This window comes from Scomber scombrus, chromosome 23 (genome assembly GCF_963691925.1).
Source record: "Scomber scombrus chromosome 23, fScoSco1.1, whole genome shotgun sequence".
Classification (NCBI taxonomy): domain Eukaryota; kingdom Metazoa; phylum Chordata; class Actinopteri; order Scombriformes; family Scombridae; genus Scomber; species Scomber scombrus.
The window spans coordinates 8,424,911-8,439,552 of NC_084992.1; the positions used below are offsets into that span (position 1 = coordinate 8,424,911).

The 14,642-nt window shown below is 39.4% G+C and overlaps 2 protein-coding genes across 2 annotated transcripts; one reads left to right on the forward strand and one right to left on the reverse strand.

Moving 5' to 3' along the window:
• LOC134005496 (kelch-like protein 33) lies at nucleotides 1-5,830 on the forward strand. Its single transcript, XM_062444421.1, has 6 exons — nucleotides 1-811; nucleotides 1,830-2,272; nucleotides 3,016-3,258; nucleotides 3,417-3,667; nucleotides 4,834-5,004; nucleotides 5,308-5,830. Exons 1-6 carry the CDS (start codon nucleotides 1-3, stop codon nucleotides 5,828-5,830), a joined length of 2,442 nt encoding a protein of 813 aa, XP_062300405.1.
• A 4,943-nt stretch (nucleotides 5,831-10,773) lies between these two features.
• LOC134005648 (leukotriene B4 receptor 1-like) lies at nucleotides 10,774-13,256 on the reverse strand. The gene is made up of 3 exons (XM_062444589.1): nucleotides 12,784-13,256; nucleotides 11,665-11,941; nucleotides 10,774-11,363 (listed from the first exon to the last, which is right to left on the reverse strand). Exons 1-3 carry the CDS (start codon nucleotides 13,254-13,256, stop codon nucleotides 10,995-10,997), a joined length of 1,119 nt encoding a protein of 372 aa, XP_062300573.1. The 3' UTR covers nucleotides 10,774-10,994.
• Between the last annotated feature and the right edge of the window lie 1,386 nt (nucleotides 13,257-14,642).

Sequence of the window (14,642 nt, forward strand, 5' to 3'; positions counted from 1 at the left end):
ATGTCTGGACATCCGCATCAGGACAAGCAGGTGGGCCAGGGGAGAGGTGTTTCTGTCCACAACAGGAGGATTCAGAGCCCTGAGACAGTAGGCAAAGCAACAAAGACTGGAGACAAACAACAGGAAAGAGAAGGAGTTTCAGGAATTAGGAGAGAAAGAGGGGTAGACAGAGGGGGTAGAAGTGAAGAAGGAAGGTTTGGAAAAAGAAAAGATTCAGGTCCTGGTGGAAAAGGAAGACCAGGGGCTCTCTTCCTAAACCAAAAATGTGATAAAGACACAGAACTGAGGCATCATCGCCACTTCTCTCTCCAAAAGGAGGACCCAGATCTCCTCTCTTACACACTCCCCTCACACTCCGAGTCTCTCTTCGCTTGCCTACAGAGCCTTTGGAAGGAAGGACTGCTCATAGATTGCACTTTTCCTTTCCAAACCAACTCCTTCCAAGCTCACAGACTTGTGCTGGCATCTGCCAGTCATAACCCAGAGGCATTTTTTCGCTTAAAACAAAAACCTGTGTTTGAAGTGGACGAAAAAGCCCATTGTTTGACCCCAGTAGGGTTAAGGGCTGTTCTGGACTTTGCATACTGCGGAGATGTGGCCATGGACTTGGGTAAAGGCGAGATAATGGAGGAAGTGTTGAATGCTTGCAAATGCCTAGAGATGGAGCGCCTGAGGTGGAAATGGATGTCAAAGGTTGTGACCTCTGCAGCCACAGAAATAGAGAATAGTCTGGCTGTCATCAGGGACTTGTGGGAAAGAGGAGTAGGATGTGATGTCACTATACAAGCAGAGAGTGGAGAGAAATACCCAGGTAAGGCAACAGTGTATGATGTCACAACCTACGTCCTTTTGGGAGGGTCATTTTGGGAGGCAATGAGAACATTATTTGTTGGTCCAGTGTTTTGTTTTTTGTTTTTCCTACAGCCATTTATCCTATTTTAATTTTTCCAAAATAATACCTCAAACAATGGTCATTAAGTTGCATTAAGTTTACCTGTACTGACACCTGTAACTTCTGAATATCAACTGACTTCTGAATATCAACTGAACTGAAGAGCAAAAAATGAGTGTGAAAAGCATAAACCCTGTCTAGGACCCCTCTCCAAAGTAATGCTTCAGTAAATCATAAAGTCTATAATCTCACAACAACAAAAATCTGTCTACTTAAAGACAAACGTCTCCTTCAGATGTTCATCACTAACCCATGTTGCTGAATGCACTCCATGTTGAGTTATTGGACAAGCTAGCATCAAATTAAAAATAAAAAAATAAAAAATTTGATGTAACAACACCACCTAAACCTCTCATGTACTTCCACCTAAGTTAGAGACTCTGTACATTTCCACGTAACCATTTCTCCGAAGAGGTCAAAAAGGTGTTGCTGTCAGCCGTTAGTCATGCAGGTAGGAGGTGAAAGTAACAGCAAGTTATGAACAGAGAGTCACTCCTTTAGTCAAAGTTATACTACATTTTTTTAAAGACAGGCTGAATGTACTATTCTTACCCTATGACACATGCTGACTCATGGTATGCAGATGCAAGTGCAGAAAACATCCAATTATGCAGCAGTATGGCGTAAGCAGGGAAGAGACTGTGTCAGAAGTAGATCACAGAAAGGTGTTATTGCATCTGCAGATTGAGATATGCTGATGATTAAATTGTAAATGCATTTTTCAGAGGGCTGTCATAATCTGTGGTGTAGACATTTTAGATCATCATTCATTCTTGAGGAGGTTTGGTGAGGAAGTCTTGTATCCGCTTGCTTGTACCTCTACTTTTCTCAAATTTTCTTGTATATCCCTCCTTTATTCTCCCTCCATTTTTCTCAGCACACCGTGTGGTGCTAGCAGCAGGTGGGGACTATTTTCGGGCACTGCTCTGTGGAGGGCTACGAGAATCCAGTGAGGATGTTGTTTGCCTGCGGGGTGTGGCATCCTGGGTCATCGAATCCATACTGAGCTTCATCTACACAGGTCAGCTCAGACTTGGCTGGAGGCAGATTTGGGACCTCACAGATGCACTGCTGCAGTTCCAGCTGCAGGGGGCACTCTCTCTGTGCCTCGACTTCCTGCGGAGCAGAATGGATGAAAGCACTTGTTTGGACGTGCTGGTCCTGGCTGAGACCTATGGGCTGGTCCAGTTGGGCCAGGCTGCAGAGGAGTACATCCTAGCCCACTTTCAGTGCATCTCTGCTGGGGAGAAATTCAAGGATGTCCCAAGTCCCCTTCTGGACCGGCTGCTTGAGAAGGACTCACTGTGTGTAGAGAGTGAGGTAAATACTGTTTATTGATTGTTTTTATTTTACTGATGATGGGCAAAAAACAGGACCTCATAACCATAAAGACTCAATGTTTTAAGGAAAAGAAAACATATTAAATAAGCCCATCATGTCACAAGTATGTGGTCTTATAGGCCGCAATTTATGCATATATTTTCCGTAGTTTTGCATATTTACAAAAGAAAAAAACAATTAACCAACTTTCAATGGCAAGTCACATAGTGAGTATGTACTTAGTCACATAGTGAGTTTGTACAGTGAGCTGTACTTATGACCAGTACAGCTTCTCCGATGGAATTTGCCTGCCTCCTTTTTCCAATTCATATCATTGCATACTGAAGGTTTTCAGACAAAATAATGTTGAAATGTTGAAAGATTATTATTATTATTATTATTATTATTATTATTATTATTATTATTATTATTATTATTATTATTATTATTATTTTATTTTTTAACATATTACAGACTTTTTGTGGCATTAATCACTTTAGTCAGGGCCTTGGAAATTAAATTGTCATAAACTTGTAGATGTAACAGAAAAGGGATTTTGAACTTATTTTTGCAAAAATAAATCAACAAGATTGTCAATTGATGACCAGGTTTGACCAGTACCATGTCTTATCCTGCCAATTTTGAAACCTTAAATTTCAACAAAGAAGATGACAATTCTGCTCTGTGAACCTTTGTAAATTAACACAAATTTCTGTTCTTCTCCTTCTTCCCTTCATTCTTAGATTGTGGTGTTCAATGCAGTAATGAGCTGGGTAGAGGACAACCCAAAAGAAAGACTACCAGTTCTTCCAGGCTTACTCCTCCGTGTTCGCCTTCCTCTTCTCAGCAACTCTGAGCTCCAGAAGGCACTGAGCTCTCGCCTCCTCTGCAGAAGCCCTGGGGCCAAAGAAGCAGTAGACGTTATTCGAAGCCTCCTAAAGGGGGATTACAGAGGGCCTCTTTGCCGACCTCGCGCTCCAAACCATGTACTAATAATCATAACCTTAAAATTTTAAATTTTCCAGTTTCATTGTATTATTGTATTTTCTAGGGTGATAAAAAACATTAAAATACAGTCAAATTGGAAATAGAAATATATACAGTAGAGTAAATACAACCTGTCCCTGCTTCTGCCCTGTTAAAGGTTCTGGTTCTGGTCGGTGGCGACACTGTTGATGAGGAATTCATGAGGAGGGTTCCCAACCAGACATTGTGGTACGCTCACCGGCTCCACCGGGGACCCGGTCTAATTAGAAGCATAGAGTGGAAGCCATTGGCCAAACTCCCTGAACCGGCTCGATTCAGACACTCAGTGTGCCTCCTCAAGAACAAACTGTATGTCCTGGGAGGACGCAAGTACTATGGAGCACTGGACATCCTCAAATCTGCTTTAAGGTAGGGTTGGGAGCAATTCATAAAAGCCAGGAATTTACCTATGCTAGTGGTTGATATTCTGTGCAAATGTTTATTGTATGTCACATTTCTTGCAGGAATGTGTTTTTATTGGGTCAGAAAATTCTCTAGAACAGCATTGAGACCATAATAGGACAATACAATTCTATTTGATGACTTTATGTTTATTAATATACTAACTGATCAGTGATTTGATATACACAACTTAAAAGAAAAAGAATAAAAATCCATCACAATTAACCAGAGCTCAAGGTACCATTTTCAGCAACAAACAGCAAACAGACATAGCCAGATATTTACCTTGGGGGTCAGTAGAGAGCCAAAACATATCTGGGAGACAGTGAATATTAAACTTACACTCAACAGGTGGACAAAAACACAATTCCCAATAAATGTTGATATTGCTTTATAACTGCTCTATGTGTAAATAAGCAACAGTCTGCTGTTGACTCGTTTCTGCTGCCCCCTATTGGTCAAAAATATCTGTTATTTCGGGTTCAATGCAGGCAATGCTTTTCCTGCTGTGTCATGTCTCACATGAAAAAGACCTATTCAGCCTTTCGGGTTGTCTCAATGTGACACCTCCCAGTGTTGCTATTTTGGTGTTCCCCAGGTGTTTTGAGTCAGTAGCTAACTATGCCCGCATGTGCGACAGCATTAGTACTGAAACCGCAGTCTCTTCATGGTGTATATCCAAAAATAGCCTCGCAGGTCTGTTGATGTTTTGAAAGAACAGTTGACAGTTGAAATATTTGACATTTGGGGGCACTGTTGGACTCCATAACAAATACATAGATAAATCATATAACTGCCTCCAACTGCCTCCCTATCCACAGTTACACTAAAACAGACTGGGAAAGGTACAATGAAAGTTGACATTTTAAACATGCCTTTTTTTCCTGATATTTGATATTCTTACCCATCAATTATATATTAACTAATACGTAATTTGTTCTAAATTTATAAAAGTATAACTGGTCTATAAGTATAACAAGGCAGCTTGTTTAGCCAACAACAAAGGCACCTCTGTGTAAAACATGCTATACAATGTTGTGATAAAGTTTTAGGTATTATTATTAGTAGTATTAGGAGTTATCCAACATAAACTAATCAAAAACAAATAAATAATAATACATCCCTTTCTTTAGGTTTGATCTTACCCAGAGTAAATGGGAACGCCTGCCTGACATGCTGTGTCAAAGGGACTATTTTTCCGCTGTGTGTCTGGAAGGAAAGGTGTTTGCGCTGGGTGGCAACCGTGACGACAGGCAATATCTGGATGCCGTGGAGTACTACAGTCCTGAGGAAAATACTTGGAGGTATAGTGTTACTTTCACAACAAAATGGTCAGACACAAGTTACTTGATTTTAACGTCAGGCTAAATAATTGAAGCTGAATTCCATGGAAGCATGATGAGAAAATGGGCAAGAATTTTCCATTTGACATAAAAAACATGGGTTTAAAACCATGAAAAAAGTTCTACCTCACTTTACAGTCACTTAAAGAGAATTTAGAGGGTAACGTAAGTCATAAGATGTTTTGAAGGTAATACAAACTTAACACTAAGGTGTAATTTTTCACTTTTTTCTGACCCAACTGGTAACTTTCCTCTCCCCTGTAGGCGGGCTCCCTCTCTGGACACACCTGTTTGTGGCCACGCTGCAGCTGTACTGGATGGGCAGATCTACATTTCAGGGGGCTGCGACCCCCATCAGGGCTGCCTCCCCTCTATGTGGCACTACCACCCTTCCCATGGCTGTTCTCCTAGAGCGCCCATGACTGCGGGTGCAGGACGTGCAGGTCATGTCATGTTAGCCTTGGGGAAGGGGTTGCTGGTAGCTGGAGGGCTGCAGCCCCTCTGGATGGGCTTTGGAGACCAACTCCACTGTGAACTGTATGATCCCAAACACGACTCCTGGTCCTCCATCCCCGCCCTGCCTCGGCCTCATCTGTCACCAGGGGCAACTGTACTTGATGGACAGTTGTATGTTGTAGGAGGGTCTTCAGTAGACACAGCAAGGGATACCAAGTGGGTGCATCGCTATGACCCTAAGGAGAAGTGCTGGGAAAAGCTTGGAGCTATGCCACATCCATATACAGATCTAGCGGCTTGTTCCCTGCCACATCTTCACCTAACTGATTAAAGTCTAAAGCAAATTAACTGTGCCACATAACATTACTGGGTCTCGTCTTTGAATACCATTTTAGTTGAACACGATGAATGTAATTTCCCGGAAAGGACTCTAAAATACACTTTCAAAGATGGACAAATATTTGAAGGCATTTTTTTTCTTTTTTTTTTGGAAGGTGTGATAATACTACAGTGAAACTTCAAACACTCAGATGCAGTCCTTTGTCCTTTCCTTAACCAATGACAAGGAAAAGTTCATTTTATTGAGGTGTTCAAATTGCCAAAATGTTGCATTATTTGCTAAAATCATGATCACAACTAAAAAATATGATCTTGTCCAATCGTATTAGAAACGTATTTTTCTTGCACAATGTCTAAAGCTAACTAGTGTCATAGTATAATATTTTTTAACACATTTGTGCATGAAAATACACATCTATAATGATGATGCATGGCGCTTAAATGGCAAAAAATGGAAAATAAGTATTGCCAGTACTTGTGAGTGGAGGTATAATACATGTGGTATTAAAGAAAATAATTTTGTGGTTCTCTAGGTGACTAATATACATACATCTCTAGTGTGTGTGGACAGTTTATTGCTTAAGGTCGTATAGTCAAAAATAACTACTGCTGGAAAGTTGGAAATCTAAAATCTAAAACATCGTTATTACAGCTTTGAGCTCTATGTGGAGTAGAGGACCCTTCTTATTAAAATAATCAGGTTCTCTGTGGAGAATAGATTCAAAGAATTTTGAATATTTTGTCTCCCTTCATCATTCATCTTTGTTAAGTCCAAAACAATTAATGATAAATCTCACTCTTGAGTGTCCTGTTGACCTAGGGGTTTATGTCCCAGTGAGCTTTGTTAACATGTTTTTCTCACCTCGCTCTTTAAAATTGTATATAATGCCTCTAATGTCAGCTACAACAAAGAAAATCTCATTCTCACTGTGGCAGACAGCTCTGAAAGGGAAACTCCACTGACTTTACACATCATGGGAAGTATCACTCACTAACCGCTATCACTAAACCTAACCCTACCCAGCATAACGTCTTCTGAGGGTGTTCTTAAATCTGGTGATCTCCTTGTGATGTCATTAGGGGTATTCTGGCTAATTCTTCAACCTTCAAAATAGTACTAGAAAACATAATTTAAAAAAATTATTCCTCTCCTGCTTCAATTTTTAGCTTTATTTATTACGTTAGTTATGTTTTCTGATTGAGTGTATTATGTCTTGTACAGGGAGAAGCTCAGAAAGAAATTGTTGTATATTTTGAACAACTTGTTGAAAGTCAACTGACAGTTTGAGCAAAACCTCAAGAATTCACAAGGAAATCATTTCTCATTATTTGACTCAACTACTTAAAATCCAGATCGGTGGTAAACGAGGTCACAAAACCCACAATGATGCAAGTCTTGCTTCGCCCAACAGTTTTGTCCTATTTATTCAATGCACAGCCTTCACAAACCACTTCCTGTATGCAGTGATAGACATCTAATACAAAATGAATATGTGCTGCATAGTCGTTTATCGAGATAATACAGTACGAAAAAAATAAGACTTTATTGATCCGCACCAGGGGAAATTTGCACGCTACAGCAGTGCAGAAACCAGATAAGAATAATTAAAAGAATTGTTCATACTTATTCGTATCTGGTTCTACTTATTTGAATTTATTCTCACCCCTTCTCTTCATTAAAGGCTTTCTCTTCTGGTTGCTTATCGTGTCTTTTTCTGTTTGCATGCTCTCTTGGACAATACTCTACAGTCAGTGAACTACATGGAAGCTTTTTGACCCAGGTGCCTACAAATTTCAATATTTTATTTAATGACTGAGTGCTCTCTTTCTGGGACTGAAGGACATGTTCCTGTTGTACAAACCCCAGCTTTACATTTAAGCACATTTCATTCTGTTTTTGTTTCTTTTTTAATGTGAGTAAAAATGACCTTACTTAAACCTTAAACCAAAAAAATCAATTAATACAATCTTACCAATTCAGTGTGACACTTGTCCCTGCCGTTCTTTGCTGAGCTGCATGATCTCTGGGTTGTGTTCAGAGTCTTTCACTTGGACACACGTCTCTGAATGAGCTGCAGGGATTCAGCTGTATGTGGAACTCAAAATTGACTTTATATATGGGAATATCTATTTGCACCTATATGTGCTGAAATCAATGCAAAGGCCCCGTTTTTTCAGACAGTCAAACTTCTTTGGCAAGCTATTCCAACAGGCTAAAATGAAGGCCCTTGATTAATGTCGGCAGTTTCCACTGTTTTACGCAGCTGTGTGAATTCAGATGCCCACAGTGAGGATGTGTTGACTTCTATCTGTGCATATTAAATTCCTTAATCCCCATGTACTGAAACAGGGACATGCTGTTCTCCTTCAATTGTACTGGGCTTATAAGAAATAAATCAATCAATCATTGGGCTGTGTTGCTGGAAGTCCTGGAAATCTGGCACATAATTCTGACTTCAGCTCTTGCATGTACATGTTGATTTCATCACAGTTGATAGTTTGACGCCCTGACATCTCCCACAGGTATTTGAAGTAACAAAAGGTTTTACTTTGAATCTCCCTTGAGTAGACTCTGATCTTCACCAGAAATGCTGTTCCTGCACCAAACAGCTAGTGTCTGGCCTGTGCATTGCAGCTGTAGGCTGAACTTGCTGTATAATAGACTGCATCAGTTATTGTGCAATCACTTGCTGTCAAAAATGTATTTTGAGAATAATTAATTATTATCAGATCATCTTTATTTTAAAAAGTACATTAAAAATATATGTTTCTTACTGAACTGCTTTGTGTGCCTGTGTTAATGGCCTTCCATGCCAAGTCAAAACGAAGATACTTGGAAGATTAAGTGGCCTAGGAACTGGGAATATGGTCAAACTTCATCTATAAGCCTGTAGATACTACATGAGACTACGGATAGTGTGTGTTAAACTTGAATAGATGATTAATGGTTTTTAACATTCTTACTAAACATCTGCGGCTCTCACCGCATCAGACCTCTCAGCTGCTGTAGTTACTTGGGAGTTTACACTGATTGATGGGGAAATCTCAGCTGCACTTTGTCATCATTCTGTACAGTTGTGTCCCCAGGTTTCCGTCAAGATTTCTTTATGTCCATGTACTGAAAGATGTGTAACTCATGTTTCCCATGACATTGCTCCCTTCTTCTCAGAATATCTGATGTCAGATTTTAACCTCAACAGAGAATTAACCACATGAAATCATGCAACTTGGCCATGTTAATCAGGCGTTATGAAATAGAGCACAGAGTGATGTACAAAACAGTGAATGAAAGGACGCCATGTTGAAATGTTGATTATGAAATGTTCTGTGCTGCTGAAAATTGCAGAAGTGACATCATTTAGATGTTTGTGAAGTCCATGACTACAAGATTTTATAGCCAGTGTGACTTGCTCGTAATGGGATTTCCAGTGTTTGCAATTTATTACTAATATCCACATCAACCTTACAAAGCATGGTTGCAAATTTACTATCATACATGAACAAAATAGAGAACACATGAAACCAAAGTGTGGTCTTCAAAAAGAAGAACAGGACCATAATAATGTGCATTTACAGCATGTGCGTCACTCCAAGAACACAAGGCGCTGTCCCATGATGTCACTTGTCTCATATCTAAGCAACACAGTATGTCTTAAAGACACATTTCACAATTTCAATACACCAGTTAAAGAGTGAGACAGAGTTTATAAAATAATTTCAATGTTGTAAGGTAGGTATTAAAACAATTACAAATTCCATACATCAAAAACAGATGTAATAATATACATACATTCTAATCTTTTCACTTTTCCTAATCTCTTTTTCTTAAAATGTCTTGCCACGTGCCCACTAGTGGCGCTTTTACACTACACAGTTCCAGCACGACTCGCCTCGACTAGCCTCGGTTCTTTTTGCGTTTCCACTAGGGAAAGTACCTGGTACCTGGTCCTTTTTTAGTACCTGCTCTGGTGAGGTTCCAAGCGAGCCAAGCCGGTACTAAAATGTGACGTCGACACACTGCTGGCCGCTGATTGGTAGTTGTCACTGGAAGAGTCATGAGCCGTCCCACACAAGAATCAAACCCGGCATTTTTAAATACCAGCAACAGCGTTACAACCATAGTTACAGCTAATCGGCTCAATTTTCTTGCTTAATGTGTGACAAAAAGCCACAAACAGCAGCAAGTACACCACTGCCTCCATGTCCTCCATTGTTTATGTGTTTTGTGTCGCATATAAAACGAAGTCACAGCAGTTTCGCGGAGCCGTGGTATGACGACCCCGTCCACGTTGAGTAGGTACTTTTTTGTAATGGAAAAGGTCTGTCCTGGAACCGTACCGAGGCGAGGCGAACTGTGTAGTGGAAAAGCGCCATAGTTGTCTAATCTGATTTGTATACTGAGGTTTAACTGCTGATTTTTGATGATAACGTTCTAGAGTAGTGACAGGGAGGTGAAGTATTGATAATGAAATGTTCTGTGGTGCTGAACATTGCGCTAGAAACATGATTTAAATTACCATGAAACAGAAAAAAATGTCAAGCCAGTATTTCATGTACTTGTGTATCCAAAATAAATTATGAAAAATAGTTTTATTAAGTTAACAAACAGCTTCTGGCCGCAAGACTTTACGGCTATTGCATTTAAATACAAGTTGTAAGTAAGGCATTAAAACAGTTCCATACATCTAAAAAAGATGTGATCATTTACATAGATAAAATGATAATGCATACATCATTTCTGGGCCAACAATACTTTCAAGAGCAAGTCAATATAAGTACAGTAAGAGTCATTTTCCTTAGCAACATACACACTTAAAGTCATAATCCTTTTTTTTCTCTTTTCATCAGACAAACCCTGTTTTTTGCTGTTGTTGCTGCCAGGCCAGATAAAGAAAAAAAAGTATCATTTGGCATGTACTTGGACCTCGTGCCAATGACCATAACATTTAGCCATCGTTTTGTTGAGTTAGTACTCGTGTTTTTGTGTTGAAAAATGTTCAGGATATAAACAATATCGACAGTCGACAAATGAAAATATAAAATAATAATATAATATAATAAAGCACATGGAAATTAAAGTTAAAAATCACAAAATTATGATTTAACACAGTTCAAATAATTTATTGTGAAACGTAGTAAAATGGTGTGAGTTGGACCTATTCGATCTGCTCAGCACTTTCTAGAGTCTTGAATACAGACTCGTCCAGCTCTTTCCCTGCCATGTTGATGCTCCTCTCCTTGTCCTTGCCTTTGAAAGCCTTCCCCAGTTTGACTGACATCGTGTGTAGAACAGATGTATCACGGCCGCTGCGGGTGGAGGTAGACGCGCTCCTGCTGTCTGAGTTGGTGGCTTCAAACAGTTTTGCCATGAAGCTTACGCCAGCCTGACGAATGTGGGAGCTGCCGGCGAACACGTAGAGGATGGGGTTGACAGCGCTGCTGAAATAAGCGAAGGCTGTGACATTTGGACGGGCTGTACGCGCAGCTTTGAGCACTGAATCACTGCCAGTCAACAGGCCAACCACCTGGAGGAGAGGAAACAGGAATACAGCAGATAATAGATGAGGAGATGTCCAGTAGCGACAAAAAAGTGTGCTTTTTTGAATAGCTGCACTAAATATTAATTCCAGAAATGAGAACATGATAAGGTAGTATCGATACGTGATCTGTCTTTAAGAATGGAGACACATCAGTATAATAATTTTATATTATACTGAAATGTCAGTGGTGAAATTTCCTTAACTGTGACATTTTTGTGTTTGGTGTCTTATGAAATCAGTAATAGTTTGACGTCCATGAAAGTCAAACTAAAAAATTAAAACTCACCTCTATGATGTTGACAATGTGATAGGGCAGCCAAAATATGCCAAAGGTAAAGATTATCAGCAGGATCAAGCGGCTGCCTTGACTTCTCTGCTGGAACTTGGCGCTTTTCAGACGGCAGATGACGGAGGAGTAAAAGATGTTGATGAGGATAAAGGGCACCAGGCAGGCCATGATGGTCTCAAACACGTACTGGAAGATTTGGTGACCTACGCTGTCCCAGTGGTACGAATCGCAGAGGGTCAGGTTGATATTGCCTGGAAATGTCCTCTTCTGATTACTGTAAGAGATGCAGAAGGAAAAAGCATACAATAACATAGTGAATGTGACGCTGACACATGTCGAAACAACTGTAACAAAACGTTATTCATGCTTTGATGACTTTATTAGCTCCAACCTATAGCAGATATGGCAGCTGATCATACTCTAATATACAGTCGTATCAATTGATGTCACAACTTTGTATGTATGGAAGTTAATTAGCAACCAAACCATCAAACAACCACAAAACAGATTTAGTAGGTGACATAATGTGTGTCTTTGTAAAAGCAGAAACAATTTCTAAGTGCAACTGAGCTCTCAAGATGTTTCTCTATTTAGTTGTGCAATATAGCTTTCTTTGCTGCTCTGTTTAAAGTGGCAAACCCAGAGTGCAGACCAATATCTGATTACAAAGTTAAAAAAAAATGTTGTCAATCTTTATCTTGTCCACAACTAACCTGATGGAAAGTTCTAAAAAAAAATAGCAGAATCTTGCACAATTATGTCTGAATATCAGCCTTAAAGAATTCTTTGTTTTTAACCGGTTAGTTTACATTTTAGCACATCTGCATGAGGAAACGTTGTGCTGCTTTGGCTGACAGAAGTTCCTGCTTACACTGAACAGAAAACAGCTACCTGGATTACTTTGGCACAGAGCAAAAAGTCTAAATCTGATGATAATGAGCCAAGATCTCAAGTTCATTAGGAACACTATTTTCTAAACTGATTTTTGAACATCTATTGATGGTTATCAGATATCTATCACATCTCAACCTCCACAGTGACAAATGTTAAAAAATCAAGTTTGCAAATGTAGAAAAAGTATTACATTCAAAGCTGTCAAAGAAATTTTAGACTCACCTGCGGTAGAAGAGCATCGGCAGTGACAAGATGAACGCCATCACCCAGACCACTAGCAGGAGGACCAGCAGGGAGCGTTTGGTTCGCATTCTCTGAGAAAGAAAAGGCTTTGTGACAGCCATGCAGCGGTCCAAGCTCATCAGGCAGATGAGGTAGATGGACACGTACATGTTCACACTCGACAGGTAATGCACCAGTTTGCACGCTGCTGAACCAAACTCCCAGCCTTTGCCCCCAGCCAAGTAACGTAAGAACAAAGGGGCACTGAGCAGCACGAAAGCATCTGCCAGGGCCAGATTTAGCACCAACAAACAAGTCACTGACCGCTTTTTCACTCTGCAGAACACCGACCAAACCACAAACAGGTTCCCAGGGAAGCCCAGCACGAACGCCAGGGTCAGGATTGCAATGCCACCCTGAGCTGAGGCGCTGATGGGCAGAGAGAATGGAGTAGTGGTGATATTAGACGCCATCATGAAAGCCACTGAAGAATCCAACTAACAGAGTAAACTAACAAAGTAATATATGCTTACTTTCGCAAGAGACACAGTCAGGAAACAGGAAGCGATGTTGTAAGTTGTGAACGTGCGTCAGTGCTGCAATACAAAAAATATCTGTAATTAAAAGCACCAGTCACAGAACTTTTGGGATTTTTTTTGCCTTTATCAATAGATGGCAGAGAGGCTGACAGGAACCATTTCACCACTTTACTACCAAGGCGCTCCACAGAACATCTTTATGATAATTTAGTTTCATAACCTACATTTTGCATTCGTTTGTTTTATTTCTTTTTGGGGGTTATTCATGAATCCAGAATGGATGGGAACACCACTGTTGATGTTTTTTTGTTTGTTTTGTTTTGTTTTTGATATGTTAAGGATTGGTTATCTTGGATGTGCTGACATGTTGAAATAAAAAAAGGAAACATAATTTTTTTAATAAAATTGTATATAAAATATATACAGCTTTTCTCTCTTTTCTTATTCCTGCAAGCCAGAGTTTCACTATAAGCGTTTTATTTCAGTTTCCTTCAAATTCCACAAATGTAAAGGAAGGAACACAGTATATAAACTATAGACATAAGCATGCAAAATGATGGTCTTCCTGACTGAACTTTGGCTATGCTTTATTATAATTTTACTTTTCTACTCTTCCTGATTAATTTGATCAAAGTTCATGAACTGTTATCAAGTCATCTAGTGAGACTTGCATACTGACCTTGAACTGCTGATTTTTGATGATACTTTCACATCTACTTCACGTAGATGTGAAAGACAGGAAATGATGATTATGAAATGTTCTGTGCTGCTGATCGTTGCATAAGAAACATGCTTCAATGTTTTAAGCCTGTATACTTTGTGTACTTGTTTGGCCAAAATAAATTATAAAAACGAGTTTTATTAAGTTAACAAACAGCTGGTAACACATTGGTAATAAAAGCATTTAAATACAGGTTGTAAGCAAGGTATTGAAACCATAACAGTTATATATCTAAAATAGATAGATAATTTACATAGATAAAATAATAATGCATACAGTTTTACAAGTTTTTAGGCTAAGAACAAAAAAGTACAAAGTCTAGAAATCATATAAAATATTCAAACAAATTTGAAAAACAATTTTGTCCATTTCTGGGCCAGCAATACTTTGATGAGCAAGTACATATAAGGAAGAGTCATTTTCAATTCATTATTAGTTTTTTTTTTTCTTTTCATCAGACAAACCCTGTTTTTTCAGCAATAGCGATTCAGTATCTTTATTTTCCACGGACACACTGTACTGTAAACAGATACACCAGCTTCTCTTCTGTTGTATTTCTGGCAAAGTAGCTGATCAAGAAGTGCTTGCTGCAGTTATAG

Excerpts from the sequence above, each read along its gene's own strand:
- LOC134005496 (XM_062444421.1), top strand. The coding sequence starts at position 1 with ATGTCTGGACATCCGCATCAGGACAAGCAGGTGGGCCAGGGGAGAGGT. Across the intron at positions 812-1,829 it reads GAGTGGAGAGAAATACCCAG|CACACCGTGTGGTGCTAGCA; the intron begins GTAAGGCAACAG and ends CATTTTTCTCAG. Across the intron at positions 5,005-5,307 it reads CCTGAGGAAAATACTTGGAG|GCGGGCTCCCTCTCTGGACA; the intron begins GTATAGTGTTAC and ends TCTCCCCTGTAG.
- LOC134005648 (XM_062444589.1), bottom strand. The coding sequence starts at position 13,256 with ATGGCGTCTAATATCACCACTACTCCATTCTCTCTGCCCATCAGCGCC. Across the intron at positions 11,942-12,783 it reads CCGATGCTCTTCTACCGCAG|TAATCAGAAGAGGACATTTC; the intron begins GTGAGTCTAAAA and ends CATCTCTTACAG. Across the intron at positions 11,364-11,664 it reads ACATTGTCAACATCATAGAG|GTGGTTGGCCTGTTGACTGG; the intron begins GTGAGTTTTAAT and ends CCTCTCCTCCAG.